The 19291-nt window shown below is 33.7% G+C and overlaps 4 protein-coding genes, 1 long non-coding RNA gene and 2 other non-coding genes across 17 annotated transcripts; 5 read left to right on the top strand and 2 right to left on the bottom strand.

Moving 5' to 3' along the window:
- Positions 1-39: 39 nt before the first annotated feature.
- Positions 40-1275, top strand: LOC127901161 (uncharacterized). The gene is made up of 2 exons (XR_008053280.1): positions 40-273; positions 361-1275. It is a non-coding gene; the product is annotated as an uncharacterized LOC127901161 (long non-coding RNA).
- LOC127901701 (small nucleolar RNA snoR145) lies at positions 728-876 on the top strand. Its single transcript, XR_008053945.1, has one exon. It is a non-coding gene; the product is annotated as a small nucleolar RNA snoR145 (small nucleolar RNA).
- Positions 1276-1481: 206 nt separating the features above from the next.
- On the bottom strand, positions 1482-5249 carry LOC102625688 (U11/U12 small nuclear ribonucleoprotein 59 kDa protein). Of its 3 annotated transcripts, XM_006491139.4 has the most exons (9): positions 5086-5249; positions 4776-4959; positions 4335-4677; positions 4145-4228; positions 3724-3789; positions 3299-3371; positions 2368-2741; positions 2094-2134; positions 1482-1953 (listed from the first exon to the last, which is right to left on the bottom strand). In XM_006491139.4, the coding sequence occupies exons 2-9, from the start codon at positions 4925-4927 to the stop codon at positions 1875-1877; spliced, it is 1212 nt and encodes a 403-aa protein (XP_006491202.1). In that variant the 5' UTR covers positions 4928-4959; positions 5086-5249; the 3' UTR covers positions 1482-1874. The 3 variants fall into 3 exon arrangements, with proteins under 3 accessions (XP_006491202.1, XP_006491201.1, XP_052293622.1); XM_006491138.4 differs by lacking the exon at positions 5086-5249 and having other exon boundaries at positions 4776-5079; XM_052437662.1 differs by lacking the exon at positions 5086-5249 and having other exon boundaries at positions 4145-4225; positions 4776-5079.
- Positions 5171-5254, top strand: TRNAL-CAA (transfer RNA leucine (anticodon CAA)). The gene has a single exon. It is a non-coding gene; the product is annotated as a tRNA-Leu (tRNA).
- A 5076-nt stretch (positions 5255-10330) lies between these two features.
- On the bottom strand, positions 10331-13689 carry LOC102626153 (probable membrane-associated kinase regulator 6). Of its 9 annotated transcripts, none has more exons than XR_001509362.3 (4): positions 12944-13689; positions 12693-12791; positions 10768-11273; positions 10331-10666 (listed from the first exon to the last, which is right to left on the bottom strand). XR_001509362.3 is itself a non-coding variant. In XM_006491141.4 (3 exons), the coding sequence occupies exons 1-2, from the start codon at positions 11381-11383 to the stop codon at positions 10768-10770; spliced, it is 480 nt and encodes a 159-aa protein (XP_006491204.1). In that variant the 5' UTR covers positions 11384-12682; the 3' UTR covers positions 10331-10666. The 9 variants fall into 9 exon arrangements, 2 of the variants coding, with proteins under 2 accessions (XP_006491204.1, XP_006491203.1); XR_008053641.1 differs by having other exon boundaries at positions 12693-12753; positions 12944-13687; XR_008053640.1 differs by lacking the exon at positions 12693-12791 and having other exon boundaries at positions 10768-10973; positions 11110-11273; positions 12944-13685.
- Positions 13690-14681: 992 nt separating this feature from the next.
- Positions 14682-15890, top strand: LOC127901301 (hevamine-A-like). Its single transcript, XM_052438320.1, has one exon. The coding sequence runs from the start codon at positions 14875-14877 to the stop codon at positions 15769-15771; it is 897 nt and encodes a 298-aa protein (XP_052294280.1). The 5' UTR covers positions 14682-14874; the 3' UTR covers positions 15772-15890.
- A 3035-nt stretch (positions 15891-18925) lies between these two features.
- On the top strand, positions 18926-19291 carry LOC127900859 (basic endochitinase-like). Its single transcript, XM_052436116.1, has one exon. The coding sequence runs from the start codon at positions 18926-18928 to the stop codon at positions 19289-19291; it is 366 nt and encodes a 121-aa protein (XP_052292076.1).

Below are 19291 nucleotides of genomic sequence, written 5' to 3'. Positions count from 1 at the left end.
TTCAATTGTTAAGTAAGCCGATATTTTACGCTGACATATACGTATGGTCCGGTATTCCGGTTCGGGTCGGTTCTCTTTGTTTTACCCCAATTTATTATAAAATATGTGGTTCTTTTTTTGATTCCCTTTCTTGGGTTTTTGGACTTGTGAGCCTGCAACCGAGAGGCCCAATTATCACCCAGAATTCATCCAACGGTCTAGGACACCGGGATGTTCAACACCTCCACTATATAAGGACGCAAGCTGTGCGCATCATTTGTGTGATTGAAATTGGTAGGGTTTCTTGGGTTCTTTTTTTTTTTTTTAATGTTGTTTATATTTTCCTCCGTTTTGCTTTTCCATTTATTTGTCTCTTTACAGAAGTAGATGCGATGAAGATTATAGAAAAGAGTACATTCGTGAGTATGGATCATCATCCATCCCTAAACGTGAGCCTCTTTATCTTGGTTCGTATTCGCTGAGCATCGTGTACACTTCTCGTAAACCTAGAGTTATATTGAAACTTTTGCTATTGTTCGGGAAAACGAAGGGACCTATGGAGGGAGTGCTTAATGAATGCACTTTCATCCAAGTTTGCCTTCGGATATTGGTACCGAAAGTCGATCGTCCGAATCCGAAGTCTATTTTAGACGTTCTTTTGGGTTCGGTTCATTGTCGGATCCGATTTTCGCACAATCTTTCTTATAATTTGAGGGCTTGTAAATGTCTAGTTAATTTTACTTTCCGCAAGCGAAGGGCCCAGCGGGGAGGTGATAACTCTGAAAATGAGATCTCTCTAACAATGCAGACAAACCCTTCGCAGATTGATTCGCCGAACAGTAGGATGCCCTCAACTTCTCAATTTTTGGAGCATCCGGAACCCTCGGCTACATGTTTTTGTTCTTTTTTTCTTAACGCTTGTTTCACCACCTTATTTTGGCTTAATTATTGTTTTTTTAATTTGCAAATTATAAGAAGCCACTTAATAAATTACATCAATCAATCATAACCGAAAGGGAAAAGAAACACGTAACGGTAACAATGCTGGCATATATTGTGTCAATACGGACATCTATACTAGCGGCGTTGGCGAATTAGATTTTGAGGACGGAAAATACTAAGTATTAAGAAAAACGAGAGAATGAAGCATGTGGTGGGAGAGGAAGAGAAAAAAAAAATTGACAACAGAGAGGGAGAAGAGGAAATTCTCACGTCATTCTCTTGTTCTTGATATTTAATTGCATTCTTTGAGGATTGGTTGAGGATTAAAAATTTTTACTATTTAAAATTAAAAAAGATATAAATAAATAAATAATTTAAATAAAACTAAATTAATACATTTAAAATTTTAAATTATGGCAAACGGAAAAAGAAAAAATCTAGTTTAATTAGATAAGTTTGGAAAATTAACAAAAATTATGAAATTAAATCAATACAAAAGTTGAAACTTGAAAGTTTAATAAAATGTCACCTCCAATTTAATTAGAACAAGATAGACATAATTGAAAAAAATAACAAATAAAAATATTTTATTCCAATAATATTGTTTAGGCAGCTACGATCAGTCATTAGTGTATGGCTGGGCCAGAAGAACATTTCTCTTTTTTTACTTTTGGACAAAGGCCAGAAGAACATTTCAATCTAAAGGCCAGTGAACTGTTGAAACCAATGGGATTATGGGAATCGAGCTTCCTCTGCTTACCACAACTGAGATGATGACATATGCACTGATCTAAGAAATCAAGTGTAAATATGATTTTACTAGACCCCAGTTACATTTCTGTACAGCAATGTAACGTTTAGAACCATGTAAGATTAAGTCTGACATCAGTAATACCATCCCAAGGACACAAGCAGAAGGCGACTCCAATTGATGACAGACTGACAGTTAGGCATCATTTAGGCATCACTAAGTAAGATGCCCATATCTCATCTGATGGTGGCGGCGGCTGAACCCAATGCCCAGGAATGCGACTGCAACCAAGTGAAGTAGCACAGAACAGAATTAGACAAAACAAATAAATTTTACAAAACTTGCAAGTTGCCTGTAGCCTATTTCATGCATACAAAAATGATATTTCAATGCGAAAGCAGAAAAAGACTTAACGTCTTACCCTCCTCCTGGTCTGATATATGCATCCCATGTTCTTCGAACCTGCAAGAAAAGTGTAACATGAGCTTAGGGCCATGTGCTCCTGATCACCCTAACAATCCTATGGTATATGCATGTGTCAGCTAACATAAGGCCATTTGAGGCTCAGTCAATTAAACTAGCGCCTCTCTGGCTCACAGAATTGAAAAAAATGGCTTCCAAATTTGTGGCAAGCAGCATATTGCCTGCAAACAGCACCTACGAGGGCAGATTTGAAAGAAAATAGCTGACAGTACCCCAATAAGCGTGCCAACGTCATTATTGCTGCCGTGATAGTAGTGATAGAATTCCATCGGTAAGTTTGACACATGATCATACACCCCGGCATAACCAGGCCTCCCAGATCCTTTGTCAGCATTATCACTTGTCTCCCTTAGGTATTTGCTCTCAGATACTCCGTCCTTGTTTTCCTTAATTACATCATCAATACAGCTTCCATCTTTTAACAAGGGTTCAGAATTCTGAATGGCTTTTCGAGATTCCTCTGCAGTTGCAATGGCATCCCTAGCAGCATCTGTATCTGCTGCTGCCAAAGCTTGGCGCTCTTCTTCCTCAACGGCAGCTCGAACTCTTTCAAGAAATTTGTCATCCTCCTCCGGCAGAAAATGACCTGTATAATTTTACAACCACCAAGATTTATTCATGAAAACAGACACCATACATTGTTTACATGCACACACACACACAGAAATAATGTACCAGCATAACTAGCCACCATTCCCACAAGTAGTCAAAATGGGCGCATATTATATTCAAATGAAATAAAAGGAAGGTTTACAACACAGAGATGAAAAGTTGATAGGCAAGAAAACCATCAGTGGTTTCTATCCTGTCGGTTTAAATAATTGTCACAGGCATTTTGTAATGATCAATGATTGTTAAGTTTAACTTTAGTATGTAAAATATGCTTAATCTTAAGTTACAAAAAGAAAAAGAACTATGCTGTTCCTTCGTTATCATAAAAAGCAGTTATAACAGAAAAATTATACTGTTAAACTGATGCAAGATAGGGGTGCATCATAAAAAGCATATCGTTCTTTCTGTTATCATAAATAGTAGTTGTAACAAAAGAAACTTGCAAATTGAACCAGTGGTGTGCTCAATCAAACTTCACCACTGGTACAAGCACAATGTGCAAAAAGCATAACAAAATTTTATTGAGCACACCTTGTTTCTTCAATTTTCGGATCCTGATAGACCGCAATTCTTGCAACTTCTCCACAACCAAAACCAGCTCAAGCTGAAATATAAAACAATGCGTATGAATCGAAATCTCAAGGGCAACAGAAAGAAAAGGCTAAATGACCAGTTTGCAGACCACAGCTATGCAGTATAACCAATTATATTTTCCAAGGATGATTAGTATAAAAGAGATGTCTGTCATATAAAGACTATACAAGTGGACAGAGTAAAAAGAAACACCTAACATAAGAACTAATCTAATGCAGATCAGAAGGTCAAACTTACAAAAAACGAAGCACAATAAATAAGTCTTTCCAATTATGATAATGATGCATAGAAAAGTAGCAAACAAGCAGATAGTTATTGAATGTAGACTAAATTTCATACTTATACCATCAACTTTTACCTACCTCAGACTCTAGTTTCTTTTTCTCCTCTCTAGCTTTGAGCTTCGCAATTTCATTCATCTTTTCAACCTGAAAGGCCACATGCTCGATTACTAAATTAACACACAGTTAGGACTGAAACGGGATAAGAAAAAAATTATTCATTAAGAGCAAAAGCGGTTAATCTCGGTAGTCCATGAACTACTGGAGACTGACATAAACCGAATGGAAATACCAAGATTCCAAGTTTCAATGTGATTTAGCATGGCTTGATGATTTTGACAAGTTCAAACCAACATTACACTGGAAATTTCATATAGGATTCCTCAATGACCACCATCTCAAGTCAGGGATAAACTGAAACTTTTATAGGTAGGCTTCATCCATTTTAGAAAATCATAAAATCCTCTTGGAGTTCTTAGTATCCAATGGACAATAATGTTACCTTCCGCTTCGCCATATCCTTGGCAATCTCCCTAGCCCTCCACTCATCAGCTTCTCGATCAGCTTGTTCGAATCGTTCATGCTTCTAAATTTCAAAATAACAGAAGTTAAAAACAGACAAAACAAGAACTCATCATCATATGTCAAGAAGAGAGCACAACTAGTTAGAACAAGAATAGAAAAAAGGCTACCTTGGCGAGCATTTCTGCAACACATTTCCTTTTTCTTTTCCTCCATAGTTTATTTCGTTTGGACTTGCGTGCTTTATTAGCCAATCTAATAGCAGCTGATTTTTCCTCCCATGGAGTTGTTTCATCTGCAACAAACCTAAAAGGCTCCAGTTGAACTCTTAATTTTCCCATAAAATAGTTTGCGGCTTCAACCGAAAGGGTTATTTGGGATTCCAAATCAATCCTCCTATCTTCTAAATATTTCGAAAACCCAGAAACAGAATGATCACTTGAACAATTGTCGCCGGATTCCACAGACCCTTTATTATCTTTCATAACCATCAACATCTGTAGTTCTTTCTGCCTGTTTAAGTTCATAATTTGATTAAAACTAATTTGTAAAACAAGACAGACAAATTACCATAAAATAGAAACAAACAAGTACAAATAGTGCATCCATACATTGCTTTAGCGAGAGTAAGAGTTGGTTGCAATTCTTTCAGCTGATTGCAAATGTTTCTGGTCTCCCAAAAAGCATTTGACCTCGGCGGGTCTGGCGGTAAGAAAGGGAACCAGCGAGGAGGCGGCGGCGATTGATAGGATATTGTATTCATTTTGTTTATGACAAAACAATTGTCACGTTAACCTATTAAAAAAGAAAAGGCGCTATTATACACGATTTCTTGTTGATTACCTAATACAGATTTAGCTTCCGATCACTTGAAGGTTCAGGGAATCGAGTGAAAATAAGAAAACTTTTCAAATTCATTACCATTAAGGGCCCCGTGGTTATTCCTGCTCTGTTTCCAAGAGGAGAACAAGAAATTGTATAATGAAAATGCTTGACAGCTAACAATGTCAGGATGGCCGAGTGGTCTAAGGCGCCAGACTCAAGTTCTGGTCTTCGAAAGAGGGCGTGGGTTCAAATCCCACTTCTGACAACATTTTGAACCCTATCTAAAAGTTGCGAGGGTATGCTGTTAGGGGTGGGTAAAAAAACCGCAGTCTTAAAAAAACTGAATCGAACCGACGGTTTTTTCTAATTCGGTACGGTTTTTTTTTTTAAAAAAAAAATCGAATGGTACAATTTATAAAAAAACCGAAATGTCGGTTCGGTATTCGGTTCATTTAACTGAACCGAAAAATCGAATTATTTTTAAATTTTATTAAATTAAATGTGTTAATTTTTAACTAATTGTGTAAGATAGCTAAAATAAACTTGCATACACACAATCAGAGTATATATATATATGTTAGTGTTACAATTTCGTAAATTTTTATTTCCCAAAATAAACCCTAAAATCAAATATAAAATAATTTCGTAAATTTCATAAATTTCAATTTCTTGAAGAATTTTTTAAGCCAATGCAATCTCAAAAACAACAGCAAGTAGCTGAGGAGTAAATGATAATTGATTGATGTTGCTTATCAGTAAGTTTTCTTTATTTTTTTTTAAACTAGCATCTTATTATATAGATTGTTTATTTAATTATTTATTAATAGTTAGTAAGATATTATTGATAAAATGTGTTTTGAATACTTTGTATTTATTGTTAATATTTGTAATGAAATTAGGATGAATTTGTTGAAAAAAATTATTACATTTATGAAGTCCAATGGGCTAAAAATTTGAAAATTCAAAATAGGCCTAGAACAGAAAAAACCGAACTGAACCGAAAAGAACCGTTTGAGTTCGGTTCTTTTTTAGTTCGGTTCTTATTCGGTTCTTTTTATAAAATAACCGATTTAAATCGGTTCTACTTAATTTCGAATCGAACCGAACCGTGTCCACCCCTATATGCTGATATGCTATGCTCATCCCATGTTCAATATTTAAGAACTTGTAATGGGTAAGTTTTAACCTCCCTGAAAAATTTAAATTTTGCACCAGCACTTAATAAAATTGACTCGTTGTACTGCGTCCCCAATTCCATTATTTTTTAAAAATTCTTAACAGTTTTTAAAACTCTTATATCTAACCGAATCTAAATTTTTATATCAAACCGATTCAATGCCTACCTCTAAGTTCTCTACTCTCTACACAAAATAATATTTATAGGTGATAACTCTAAAATAAAATAAAAATATTTAAACTTTAGTTTAAAAGTAGTCTTTAAGGATGAGAAAAATTATTATTTTTTAAGTCAGATTACTAAATATATAAGAAAAAATTAAAAAAAATATTGTTTTAAAATAATATTAGATAGATGAGGAGTCACAAACAAAAAATAACATGTTGATGTACTAAAAGAGTTCGCAGCCAAAATTAAAATAATAGAGAATGTGTGGGTTTTATGAGAGTTATAAGAGAGAGAAATAGTTAATGAATTTTAACTAGAATTAAATGATTGGTCAAAAATATAATACGTAAGGAAAAGTGTTATGAGGATAATTAAAGGGTGTTAGCACTACTCTAAACCGAAGACAAATTATGATTTTTGGCCCAATACCAAAATTATAAGGAAAACAAATTTTTAAAAGAGTAGTGATATTTAACGTTCTTTATATATCTTAGAAGCCCCTACTTCATAATTAATTCTATGTAAACTACTCTTACTAAAAATAATTTGTTCTCTCACTTGCGCTCTCTTCCTCAAAATCTCTTGGATTATTAGGTCTTTCTTATGATCACAACTTTCATTTTCTTCCTCAAAATCTCTTGGATTATCATGTTTTTTTATGATTACAACCTTCAGTAGACTAATAGTTTATGAAAATAAAGGATTGTACTCTTGTATTTTTTTTCTTTCCAGTTTTGGATTAACCTTCTTTGCTTCTTTAATTAACCAAACTCAATAATTATGGTATTGTGATCAGTAAATTTGTAAGTCAGATTAAAGAATAAAGAAAACATATAAAAGGGAAAAAATAAAAACATTAAAATAAAATGAAGCCAAAGATTTTCATAATTTTATTTTTTCGGCTTTTGATGATGATGAGTTTCAAAAGGTGAAAAATATTAGTGACCAAAAATATGTTTTTTTTTTTTTTAATTTATTCATCACACATCAAAATCCATAAAATCAATAAGAATAAAATTCATCAGTTGTTTATAAAATGAAATAAAACCTAACAACAAAAATTCATTATATTCTATAAGTGGTGATGAATTGAATAAAACCTAACAACAAAAATTCATTATATTCTATAAGTGGTGGTACTGATGATGATGCTTGAGACAGAGAGCTAACGAGAGGGGGAAAGATATAAATAGAAATATTAATTTGTTGTGGTATTGACAGGAAGTAATTTGATAATTGAAGTAAATAATGTAATGTGTAAGGGAGCTGGATGTATAAAACTAAAGAGAGAATTTTGAATTGATTTCAAACGTTCTATTACAGACAGAACAGTCGCGCGGTTTATTGATTTGGCTAAGCAAGTAATTCTTGCCACATCATTTACGAGAGCTAAATTGAAGCTGATTTGCTCTTAGCCATAGCTGATTTGTTCTGTAGAAATGCTGGTTTCTCAAGCCACTTTCCTAACACAAATAAATGGCCAATCAATGCAAGCGGTTTGCATGCGTTAGCTCCACATGCTTATTTGTGTTGTAAAAAGTTGTACTGATGAAGCAAATTTGCAAGCGGTGTGTCCAAGCACCACACATGATTTAGGAGATTTGGTGAATAACCGCACCACTTATCTCACAGCATAATTATCCTCATTATAAAATAAGAATAATTTTAAAAAAATACATTTAATTAATTAAAGAATCGGAGGTGTTGATGTTGAGAAATTGGTGGGTGAAGCAGACATGCAACTAAAATGAAATTGGAAGAAAATAAAGAACAAACACAAAAAATGAACACCAGAAATTACGTGGTTCGGCTTTTAGCCTACGTCCACAGGCAAAAACAAAAAGAAATATTTTATTAGTAAAAAGGAGTTACAAGTATTGTAGTATTTTAGCTCACTTCTTAAAACCCCAATACATCCAAACTCTTAAATTACTATAACAAGAGCTTATAATTTCAAGCTCTCTAAACTCTCTCAAAAATTGCTCTCTCTTAATGGAATACTACAGCTTTTCATTTGCACTTCTATTTATGGCAAAATGATGGCCAAGAAAGTCAAAACCGCGTTCCTCTTTTTCAAAACCGTGTTCCTCCTTTTCTTCTACAAACTGCTTCTTTTTCCATTTTTCTTTTCAAGCATTTCGGCCAGCCCATTTTTTCTTATTTTTCTTCTTTCTCTTTTGTTTCTTTCTTTGGGCGGCACCTCCCAACCAAGACTTTAATAGTTGAGATATATATGGAGGGGATAATTATCGCAATTCTTTCCTTAAGTGGGTACGAAGATAGGCGAAGACAAATTTTGGACCTTTAATTCTAATTTTGAGGTAGCGGCTGATAGTTTTAGGGATAGCAACGGGGAGGGAAGGAAAGAGGACCGACATCTTAGTACCAATCTTCGATATTTTATATATGTCCATATTATCTTATCTTTTTCATCAAAATTGTTCAAGGGGAGAGAATGTGGATCCCCGAATAATAATAGGAGATCTCAAAATAACTGGTGTGTTTTTAATTTTCGAACTTAATTTAATTATATTAAAATAAAAAATTTAAATAAAAGTAAAGTTGGTAATATATCTTATATTAATATTAATCTATTACAAAAGTCACATTACAAATTACAAATCATAAGAATAATTATATTCATCAAAGTTCATGAAAAAAAAATTACTTTTATATCAATAATGAAATAAATGAAATGAATATAAAATTTTTTTTTTGAATAATGGATATAGATACTTAAATTAATATTTTTAATAAAAGTATTTACCTATTTCGCCTCTTATTGCCCCCTTATGTCCTTCATCAAAGAATGTGAGAAATTGAGAGATAGCCTTAAGTTTCAAATATAAAAAAATAACGTCTCAGTAACGTTAATGCCATTCACATTGACCATGTCCATTATGAAAGTATATGCTTGTTTCCTTTTCACAAAAAGACTTAAGAAAATATTTTTCAAGACTTTTTTGAAAAGGGTTCCATCGGAACGTTGTTTGAGCCAATTACTAATATCAGTTTCGTATTACATTCTTGGCATGTCTTTTTAAGTTTTCAATGTTAAATATTTTAAAGGGTTATTATCATTTCATTATTTCAAAAATTGTTAAATATCAAATGACTACAATATATATTGTCTCATATCATTTTCTCACTATATTTTTATAAAAATATCATTTTACTACTTTTCCATTACAACAAATATCATTTTACTACTTTTCCGTTACAACCATTAGTTGACCCGTTAGTTGACCAGTTAGTTGACTAACAAAATACCAATTCTACCATTCACGATTAAAAAAAATAATAAGATAAATTTGTAATCCATATATCACAATTGTAGCAAAAAGAATTATGTTGGTATTTTATATCCATTTTATAAATATATTACAAATTTATTTTGTAAGCAAAGTTCAAGTATTTTTTTTTTTAATCATGAAAGGTGAAATTGGTATTTTGTTAGTCAACTAACTGGTCAATTAATAGTTATAACGGAAAAGTAGTAAAATGATATTTTTATAAAAATATAGTAGGAAAATGATATGAGATAATACTTATTGTAGTCATTTGATATTCGGTAATTTTTGAAGTAGTGAAATGATAATAACTCTATTTTAAAATATCCAAACACACTTTTCATTTATTTAAATGTGGATATTCTCCTCACGTGAACTTCAGTAGACACTAGTTAATTAGTCTGGTAAAATCTCCTACTAGCATATGATGACTCGATTTGAATTCCACTCTAGTATGAGTTAGAGATTTCCCTGCCATAAGACAACACTAGAAAGGGAAACAAAAATAACTTTGACCAGTAGCACGCGATTTGTAAATTACACATGGTTTCTTGCAAGTGTTGCCCAGTGGCTCGAGGCATGAAATTGGTTCACATATCACTCGGCTAGCGACAAAATGAGATGCATGATGACACAGTCATGTCTCACAAAGGCATGAAATTTTGTAGGCGGGTTACTAGCACAATGACATAAAAACAAAAAAACATAAAAAAATAAATAAATAAATAAAGATACAAAACAACACCAAGGAGAAAACAAAAACTTTAGTTAGCTTGACCAATAGTGATGCGGAACTTCTTATTCTTACAAGGAGAAGATTACAAATAATAATAGTAATTTAATCCTTATAAATAACCAAAAAAACAGCATTAATAATGTAATTTTATGTCATTTGACAGTAGACTTTAAAGATAAAAATTCCCATTAACAAGAAGGAACACAAAGGAATGGACAAATTAAGGACAAGTTGTACCCAATCTCTTGTGTACATTTCTAGAAGCTCTCTCCTCCAACCCTCTTTCCCTATTCAATAATCATTTCTCTGAAAACAAAATGTAGAAAATGATCAATGACCGCAGAAATTCATTATCAGTAACAATCACAAGCATGAGAAAAGAGACTGCTACTTTTGCAGGAACAAACCTATTGATCTTTTGCAATGGAGAATCGCTTCATAAATTGAGTTCTCAATATCATACCAATCACCCACACCCACTGAATATTTTGCACTTGGTGGTGGAGATGCTTGTGGTGAACTGCTCGAACTCTTAACTTCCCGTTCTCTCCTGTCAATATCATCAACCCTACTACTCCTTTTCCATGAGCTTCCGATATTATGGCAGTGAGGTCTGAGATATCCAAAACATTTCAGAAAATTTTTCTTGAATGATATTCTCCATTTACTAAACAAACGATAATGGCCCTGAAAGACTGGAATCACATTTCCTGAAGAAAATGAAGAACCAGGCAGGACTGTAATCAAACCTGAAGTACTGGCATCTAATATCTTTGAAGGGTCAACAAATTCGGGTTTGATGAGGCCATCAGAAAAAAGCTCATCAGCATGAAGAAGAGCTGCTGAAGATTGAGATGTAGGAATGTCAAAATTGAAGTTCTCAGCCAATTCCTTTGAGATGGCTTCAGAGGAGCTGTCAAGAGATGTTCTAAGAGGCTCATCAATGCCATCCAAAAGGGTTTCTACATTTGATAACCAACTGTATGAAAAACTCTCAATGGCTAAAGGGCTTGAGGTTTCCATATGGGTTCCTTGACAAATAGTAATGTGGAAGAGTGATGAAAGAAGAGAAGCTTATATACAATCAGAGGATCCAGGTTCATACAACTAGGAGCTTATGGTCACCATGAATACATATATTTGTCAGTTCTATCCAGGTCAAGCAAAAGACAAATACAAAAGGACACAAAAGCCAACCCAAGTAAAATTAGGTTTTATTTATTTTTTTCCGAAGTTCCTTAAAGAATATCTCTTTTTTTTTCTTTTTTCTTTTTTTGCCTAATAAGGACTGGGATAAGCCAACATTTGATGTAAGTATATGAAACTCTTGCAAAACTTTTGGTCATAAGATTTGGAGTTCTTTATGATGCCCATATAGGTTATCTTCTCATTATACAGGAGCAAACAAAAAGGAGAAAAGATATTAACAATGAGTTGTCACTAAATTATCACAAAACAGTGACCATATATAACGGTTTTCTAGAAGTTCTTAAATTATATATAAAATGAGAAATTTAACAAAAATGTGAATGACATAAGTATGAAAGGCCTTTAATACTTTTACCTAAGGTCACTGTTTGTCTTTCTTGTCCTATTAGTCTGCTGGAACCCCACGAAAATATAAACATGGAATTCTAAAAACAGTCAAAACATTAACTGTATATAAAGTCGGACACAGCCATTAAAAGGCAAAAAAACAAAGTATTAACTTTCAAGAATGATGCTTAGTTAATCACTCGGCCAAATAGTTCGAGCCTCCACAATGCTCACTCAGCCAAATAGTTCAAGCCCCCACAAAAGCATTGCGGAGGCTTAAGTCCTTCCTCATTTATTTGAGTGAAGGTTAGTCTTCTCCCTTACTATTAGTTACCAATGTGATTGGAGTAGACATCGCTTAAGTTCTTCCTCATTTATTTGAGTGAATGTTAGTCTTTTCCCTTACCAATGTGAGTGGGTAAGAATCTGAACAGTGCTTGATGAGAATTTATGTACTAGTCCTAGTAATAGTCTCATGTAAATATGAGTGATAGTATAATTGTAAATATCAGTAATAGGTCTCATGTAGTTACAAGTCTGACTGTAATAGTCAGTTTAAAAAAAAAAAAATGATGCTTAGTTCTTGCAAAATCGAAGTCATGTTCTCTCTAAGATGTGTATTTCCCAAATCAAACAAGAAAAATAATGGGCTATACATGTACTAGGAATTCAGAATCAGAGAAATCTAGGAGTCATCACAAAATTAATTAGCACTGATAACATACTGAAACAATGAAACAAAATGTAAAAGGAAGCATATCAAGACGTTAAGCTAGGAAAAAAACAAGAAAGCTACCTTAGCAAGAATTTCTAGAATGAGTTTTCTCTTTCTGGACTTGTATGCTTTATTAATCAATCTAACCGCAGACAAGAAAAAGGCCCTTTTAAAACAGCACTGGAGGATGCAAGTAATCATATCAACATTTTAGCCTCTTTATTGGCATCGGAGTTTGATCTCTTTGTAGACAGCAATGCAGGTGTGAAGGAACTAACAGGACATCAATATCAAAGGGCAACAGGAAGGACACACTGAGCAGTTAATCTAACCTTGAAATGGGAAGTACCACCACAGTAGAATATTGCTATTAAGAAGGACGCCCCTCGTACAGGAAACAGCTTCATTGTCGAAACGCAAACGCAAAACTGAAACTCAAAACACTCCATTCTTATGCTTCCAGCCTTCCACAGAACACATCTGTTCCCACTTCTAACATTATGAAAGCACATCAATCCAAAAGCAACTCACAAACACTTCAAATGCATACACTTGCAACTAAAATCAACAAATAATCAGTAACAACAAAGTAGAAACTTGCCTTCAGTTTACAATTTTACAACCATTTTCGCTTCTCATTTTTCAAATTCGATGGATTGTTCGCAAAAAGACGAACTATTACACAGTTACATGTACATTGATAGAGAGAGCTATGGATTTTACTTAAGAGAAGAATCGGAGGTTAATCCAGGATCAACAGAGGACATGTGAAGAACGGCGAGATAACGAGCGACGGCCGGCAGGCCCTTGCTGACGCGCTGCGCGCGAAACTCCTCTTCTCCTCCTTCAATATCTCATTGTCCATTTTGCTTCAATTTTCGATCTATTATTCTTAGTCCCTGGCCCCAATGAAAAATTGATGGTTGGAGAATTTACATCGGCGCCGTTGCCGGAATTTTGAAGACGATGCCGCCGGCTAACAGTGATTTTCGCGTTGGGTTAGGTTTTGTTGTTTTTAGCGTGAAGGATGATTTCACATTTTCAGTGTTACAAGAACATATATTAAATTTTTTATTTTTAAAAATTATTTTATATAATGTAATATCCAATAATTAGTTTTATATCTTATAAAAATTTATTAATTACTTAACAACATTTTATTTAAAATAAATTTTGTGATAAAATTTTTGATAGATTTACGTTGCTCTTTCATTAATTTAAAAAAAAAAAGTAAAAGACAATGTCTTCTTTAAAGGATAAATAATTTTTTTTTTTTAAAAAAAAGAACGGTATTTCGTAAGTGACAGTGTCGACAGCTGTTTTCGTCGTAGTTGTTGTCCTAAGAAGCAATTTTTTATTTTTATACCGTGACTTCTCCTGCCATGGAGTTGTTTCAACTACAGCAAAAAGGCTCAGGTGGAGTTCTTAGTTTTGCCACCAAAGAGTTTGCAGATTCCACCGCAAGGCTTAAGCAGTTGATCTTTTAAAGAAGACATTGGTTCCAGTGTCATTCTATACGTACATATGCATCTAATCTTTTAATTTGGTGTCCAGCAAGTTGTGAGGAAAATTGTAATTTCAATGGTTCTTATGCTCAAATAAGGGAGCGCCCGAATGGAGGCAAGGGAGGGATCACAGAAAGAAGAAAGAAGATACAGCGAGCCCTGGCTTTCTAGAACCATAAATGAATAATTAACTAAATGTTTCTTTAGATTAGAAAATTGATGAAGGTATCAATACTATATAAATTTCAATCTCCATTTTCTTGTTCTACTCTGCATTATCTTTCAAATATTAAACTAATCAAGAAAGACCATTGAATTGTAATTCAGCATTTAGTGTTTCTTTCTTTCTTTTTTTAAATAAAAGGAATAAAATTAGAAAAATGCTGCAACGATTTTATGACGTACCAAGATCAAGATTTGAAGTTTCATTTGGCTGGATATTTTTGACTGCTATTGTAGTGTGTAAACAACACTCATTTTCTTCGGAAGTAAGGATGACAAAATAAGACGCTAGAGAAAGTACTGAACAAAAGCACAGGGACAAGCCAACTTTCAAATGAACTAATTTAGCTTCATTAACTTAAAGCAACCATTGAGGCACGCCAAGATTAGTATTTACCAGAGGCCAAAGATTTTGTTGCATGAGGGGCATCCTCCTAGTATAAAATGAAAGTGGAATGTCTCTCAACATATATAACTCAGCACAGAAGTTAAATAAGTATATAGAGTAATTCCAGCTGCTTGCAAACTTGAGTATAATGGCATTTCGAACAGCTATCTCACTGTCATTTATCTCCTCATTGCTGCTAATGCTAGCAACAGGTTCAAATGCCGGTGGAATTGCGATCTACTGGGGTCAGAATGGCAATGAGGGCACCCTGAAGGAGACTTGTAGTACAGGAAACTACGAATATGTGATATTATCTTTTCTAGCAACTTTTGGCAATGGCCAGACTCCCATGATAAACCTCGCCGGTCATTGTGATCCGTATAGCAATGGCTGCACTGGCTTGAGCTCTGACATTAAGTCATGTCAAGCCAAAGGCGTCAAAGTCTTGCTTTCTCTAGGAGGTGCTGCTGGCAGCTACTCGCTTACCTCCACTCAGGACGCTAAGCAAGTTGCTACTTACCTTTGGAACAACTTCTTGGGCGGACATTCCTCATCTCGTCCACTTGGCCCGGCTGTTTTAGATGGAATTGACTTAGACATTGAAGGAGGAACCAGCCAACACTGGGATGAGCTTGCAAGATTTCTAGCTGGCTACAGCCAAAAAGGAAAGAAGGTGTACGTTACTGCAGCACCTCAATGCCCCTTTCCCGACGCTTGGATAGGAAATGCCCTCAAGACTGGTGTTTTTGACTATGTCTGGGTCCAGTTTTACAACAATCCACCTTGTCAATATTCTTCTGGGAATATTGGCAACCTCTTAAATGCCTGGAAACAGTGGACTTCCGATATTCCTGCCAACAAAATTTTCTTGGGACTACCCGCATCGCCCGCTGCTGCAGGTAGTGGCTTCATTCCAACAGCCGATCTCATCTCGAAGGTGCTCCCAGCCATTAAGGGTTCTGCCAAATATGGAGGTGTGATGCTCTGGTCGAAGTATTATGATGATCAAAGTGGATATAGTTCTTCCATCAAGAGCCATGTCTGATCCTAAAGTTCTAAACTACTAGCTTATATTTCCCATGCAGCAGCTTGTTTAATTTTTGTAATATCTATATTCCATATGTGATGTTTATGCATCTGTCATTTATAAATATATACATGGATTTGTGCGTTCTTAAAAGTATTCTCTCTTATTTCCTCATCCGATTTGCTAGTCTCTCTTAATGGATTTCTATAACCATTGTGTGGATGTATAAGATGTAAACCAATGAAAATCCATGAAATCCGCAGGATTTCTGGTTTACAACGTAGACTCACTTACTTCCATGTCAATAATCTGCACATTTCTTCCCAAATTAATTCAGGCCAAAAGAGTATATCTCAAAGTTATGTAATCTAAGTGTATGTTTGGTAGTAAGGTGTTGTGCTTGTGTCTTTGAGGATACAGCTGTTGGAAAACAAGAGCTACAACTCTAAATTTATGGGTATTTGATAAATATTATTTTGTAAAACTTAATATATAATTTTTTTGTTTAAAAAAGAATTAAAATATTAAAAAAAATACTGCTATGGGTGGTGGCGGTTACCAAAAGCCCTAGCAACTGGGCTATAGGCAGTAGTTCCAAACAAGGCTTAAACACCACCCAAATCTTGGCCACCCACCGTATTCTAAAATCTTGGTTTCAACTCAAGAGGTTTCACATGCCTTCCTTTTGTCATTTTCTCCTTCTTTATATAAATATATATATATATTGATTGAGGGAAAGAGACAATTATATAAGACACTAAAACTGTAGACAATACCTATTGACCTAATAAAAAAGGTGTTGTGTCTATATAATTCTACATTAGTAATGTAATTATTTTCTGTTTACATACATTTATTTCATTATTTAAATGATATCTAGTGTCATTAGGTTTTCTAATTGTGCGTGTCATGACTCACAATGGTTGTAAATCAGTATGGATGGTGATGCATTATCTAAAGAATTATTTAATTGGCTAACTGATGATGTTGATGCAATTTTTAAAGGGTTAATTAAATGGCTAACATAGTAATTTGGTCCTATCTTTTGTCTAGCGAATTCTAATGCTTCTTTTTCTTTTCTCTTTTTTAATATTACGGTATCTCTTTTGTTCTTGTCTTAAATATTTTTTTATATGAATAGTTATAAGGCAGACTCTGTTTAATTCATGAAAAATTCTTAGATTGATAAATTTTATAAAAATCAATTCGTTGTTTTAGAAAAAGATTCTGATGTTTGGATAAAAAAATAACCATTATATAGAAATATTAGAACGTGTTTTAGATATTGTAGAAACTGAAGTAGTAAGAATTAGTAGAGAACACTCACAATTAGACAATTTATTAGAAGAAAGATTAGGAAATATAAAACTTTTAGTAGACTACACATCTACTTTAGCTCCTAAAATAGAAAGAAACATAACTATTATACATTATATTTTTTCAAGGTTATTTATTACAAATATTATGTATAGTAGAGAAATAAAATTATTAGATAAGTGTGAGAATTTAGCTTTAAAAATTAGAAATAAATTAAAAGATTTAAAAAATTAGTTCATGAATTTTAAGAAATTAGATTATTTAGATTTAGAAACTAACCATCATAGAAAACAAAAATTAAATTTGACAGAGAGAATAAAAATTAGTTGTAACATAGGACATCTAGAAAATCAATTATCTTGCATTATAATTCAGTTTAGAAGATATGGAAATTGGTAATGCTTACAGGTCATATGTGAAGATTTGAGGAACTAATATAATTTTTTTCATTTGTCTATTGATACTATAGATACATGGTGTTTTATAGCCATTTGTATAGATTTGTTCCTAAAGAATAGTAAGAGATAAACATGATATATACACAAAATACAGGAATCTAATCACAACTAATTAGAAGATAACTATGACAATTTTCTACAATATGTATGAGTAAAACCATAACTATTCATCTAGTAAATAAATTATTAGCTGATTTAATAGGTAAAACCTCTTGAGTTGAAATAAGAGATCTAAAATTTGAATTCCACTCACATGAGTAGAAAGAAAATTTAATGAGTAGTTATGTTATGCTTCAATATACAAGGAGGAAATAAATAAAAGTAGGTATAAAAGATATTTTTGTTCAACAATTACACAGAGAAAGCATAAATAGATAAATTATACTAGTTTTTATAGAGTTTAAATTCAAACCGAAGAGAAGAATGGGCCATCAATTTCTGGAGCACTATTCTAGTCCTCTGCAATCATGATTCAGGTGAATTTCCTAGTTTAAACTTTGTTAATGTGTGAAAGGGTTGGTCAATGAAGTTTGCATCTCTGGCTTACTTGTAAACTCAACAAGCAGCAAGTTTTCGAAGCAAAAGTACTTCTAAATAAGTCCATGACCGATTAGCAGAGCTGAAGGTGGCAACTGATCATATTCTAATAACTCGGTTTATGTCCTTGTCCATTCAAACCCCATGCAATTGTCATTTTCTACTAATGAGTTATCATTAATGTTCGCCATGTAGAAACAATTCGAGTGAACTAGACAAATTATAAGAAACAATTCGAGTGAACTACAGAATGCCTATGGACGGTTCATTATATCTTTTGCTAAGTGGACATTAGAGGATGAAGAAATTGGTACTGCTTTCAAACAAGTTGTATGCATGAAGGATAAAACCGCATATAGCCACCCAAAGCAATACCAGATTGCCTGACTGTAAAACCACGTACTCTTGGACAAGAAAACAGAGTTATGGGCATTGCAGACTTGCAGTTGGGGTCTTTTTTCTTCTATAAAAGCCACCTTCAACATGTTAAACACCAAAGTAAAAACTAGCTTGATTTATTGTACCTGTTACCACTTACCACCGAGAGAATTAAATGATTGAAAAGAAGAGTGCAAAATGGCATTAAAATCATCAATTTCTGTACTACTCTTCTGTGCAGTCCTAAAGCTAATGACGGGTGATGATGCTAGTGGAATTACAATCTATTGGGTTCAAAATGGAATTCAAAGCACCTTCATGGAGACTTGCACCACAAGCAATTATGATTTTGTGAACTTAGCTTTTCTGCCCACCATTGGAAATGTTTAGACTCCTATGATAAACCTTGCTGGTCACTGTGAACTGTACAATAATGGATAAGCATTGACATTAAATCTTGTCAAGCAAAAGGAGTTAAGGTGATGCTTTCAATCGAAGGAGGTGCAGGCAACTACTACCTTAGCTTCTCTGAGGATGCTAGACAAGTTGCAGATTATCTTTGGAACAACTTCTTGGGCGGACAATCATCATCTCGCCCGCTGGGCAATGCTGTTTTGGATGGAATTGATTTTGGTATTGAAGGAGGAACAATTGCTGCAGGTGAAAATGGCTTCATTCCTGTTGCTGACCTTACCTCCAAAATGCTTCCTGCCATCAAGGGTTCTTCCAAGTATGGAGATGTAATGCAGTGGTCTAAGTACTATAATGATAAAACTGGATACAGTTTTTCCACCAAGAAAATGTGTTATTGGAGTTTTCTCCTTCTGATATTTTTATTTCATGACTAA

The sequence above is a fragment of the Citrus sinensis genome, chromosome 3 (genome assembly GCF_022201045.2).
Source record: "Citrus sinensis cultivar Valencia sweet orange chromosome 3, DVS_A1.0, whole genome shotgun sequence".
In the NCBI taxonomy this organism is placed as follows: domain Eukaryota; kingdom Viridiplantae; phylum Streptophyta; class Magnoliopsida; order Sapindales; family Rutaceae; genus Citrus; species Citrus sinensis.
Note: the sequence above shows the minus strand (reverse complement) of the source record. Positions and strands in the feature narration are given on the sequence as shown.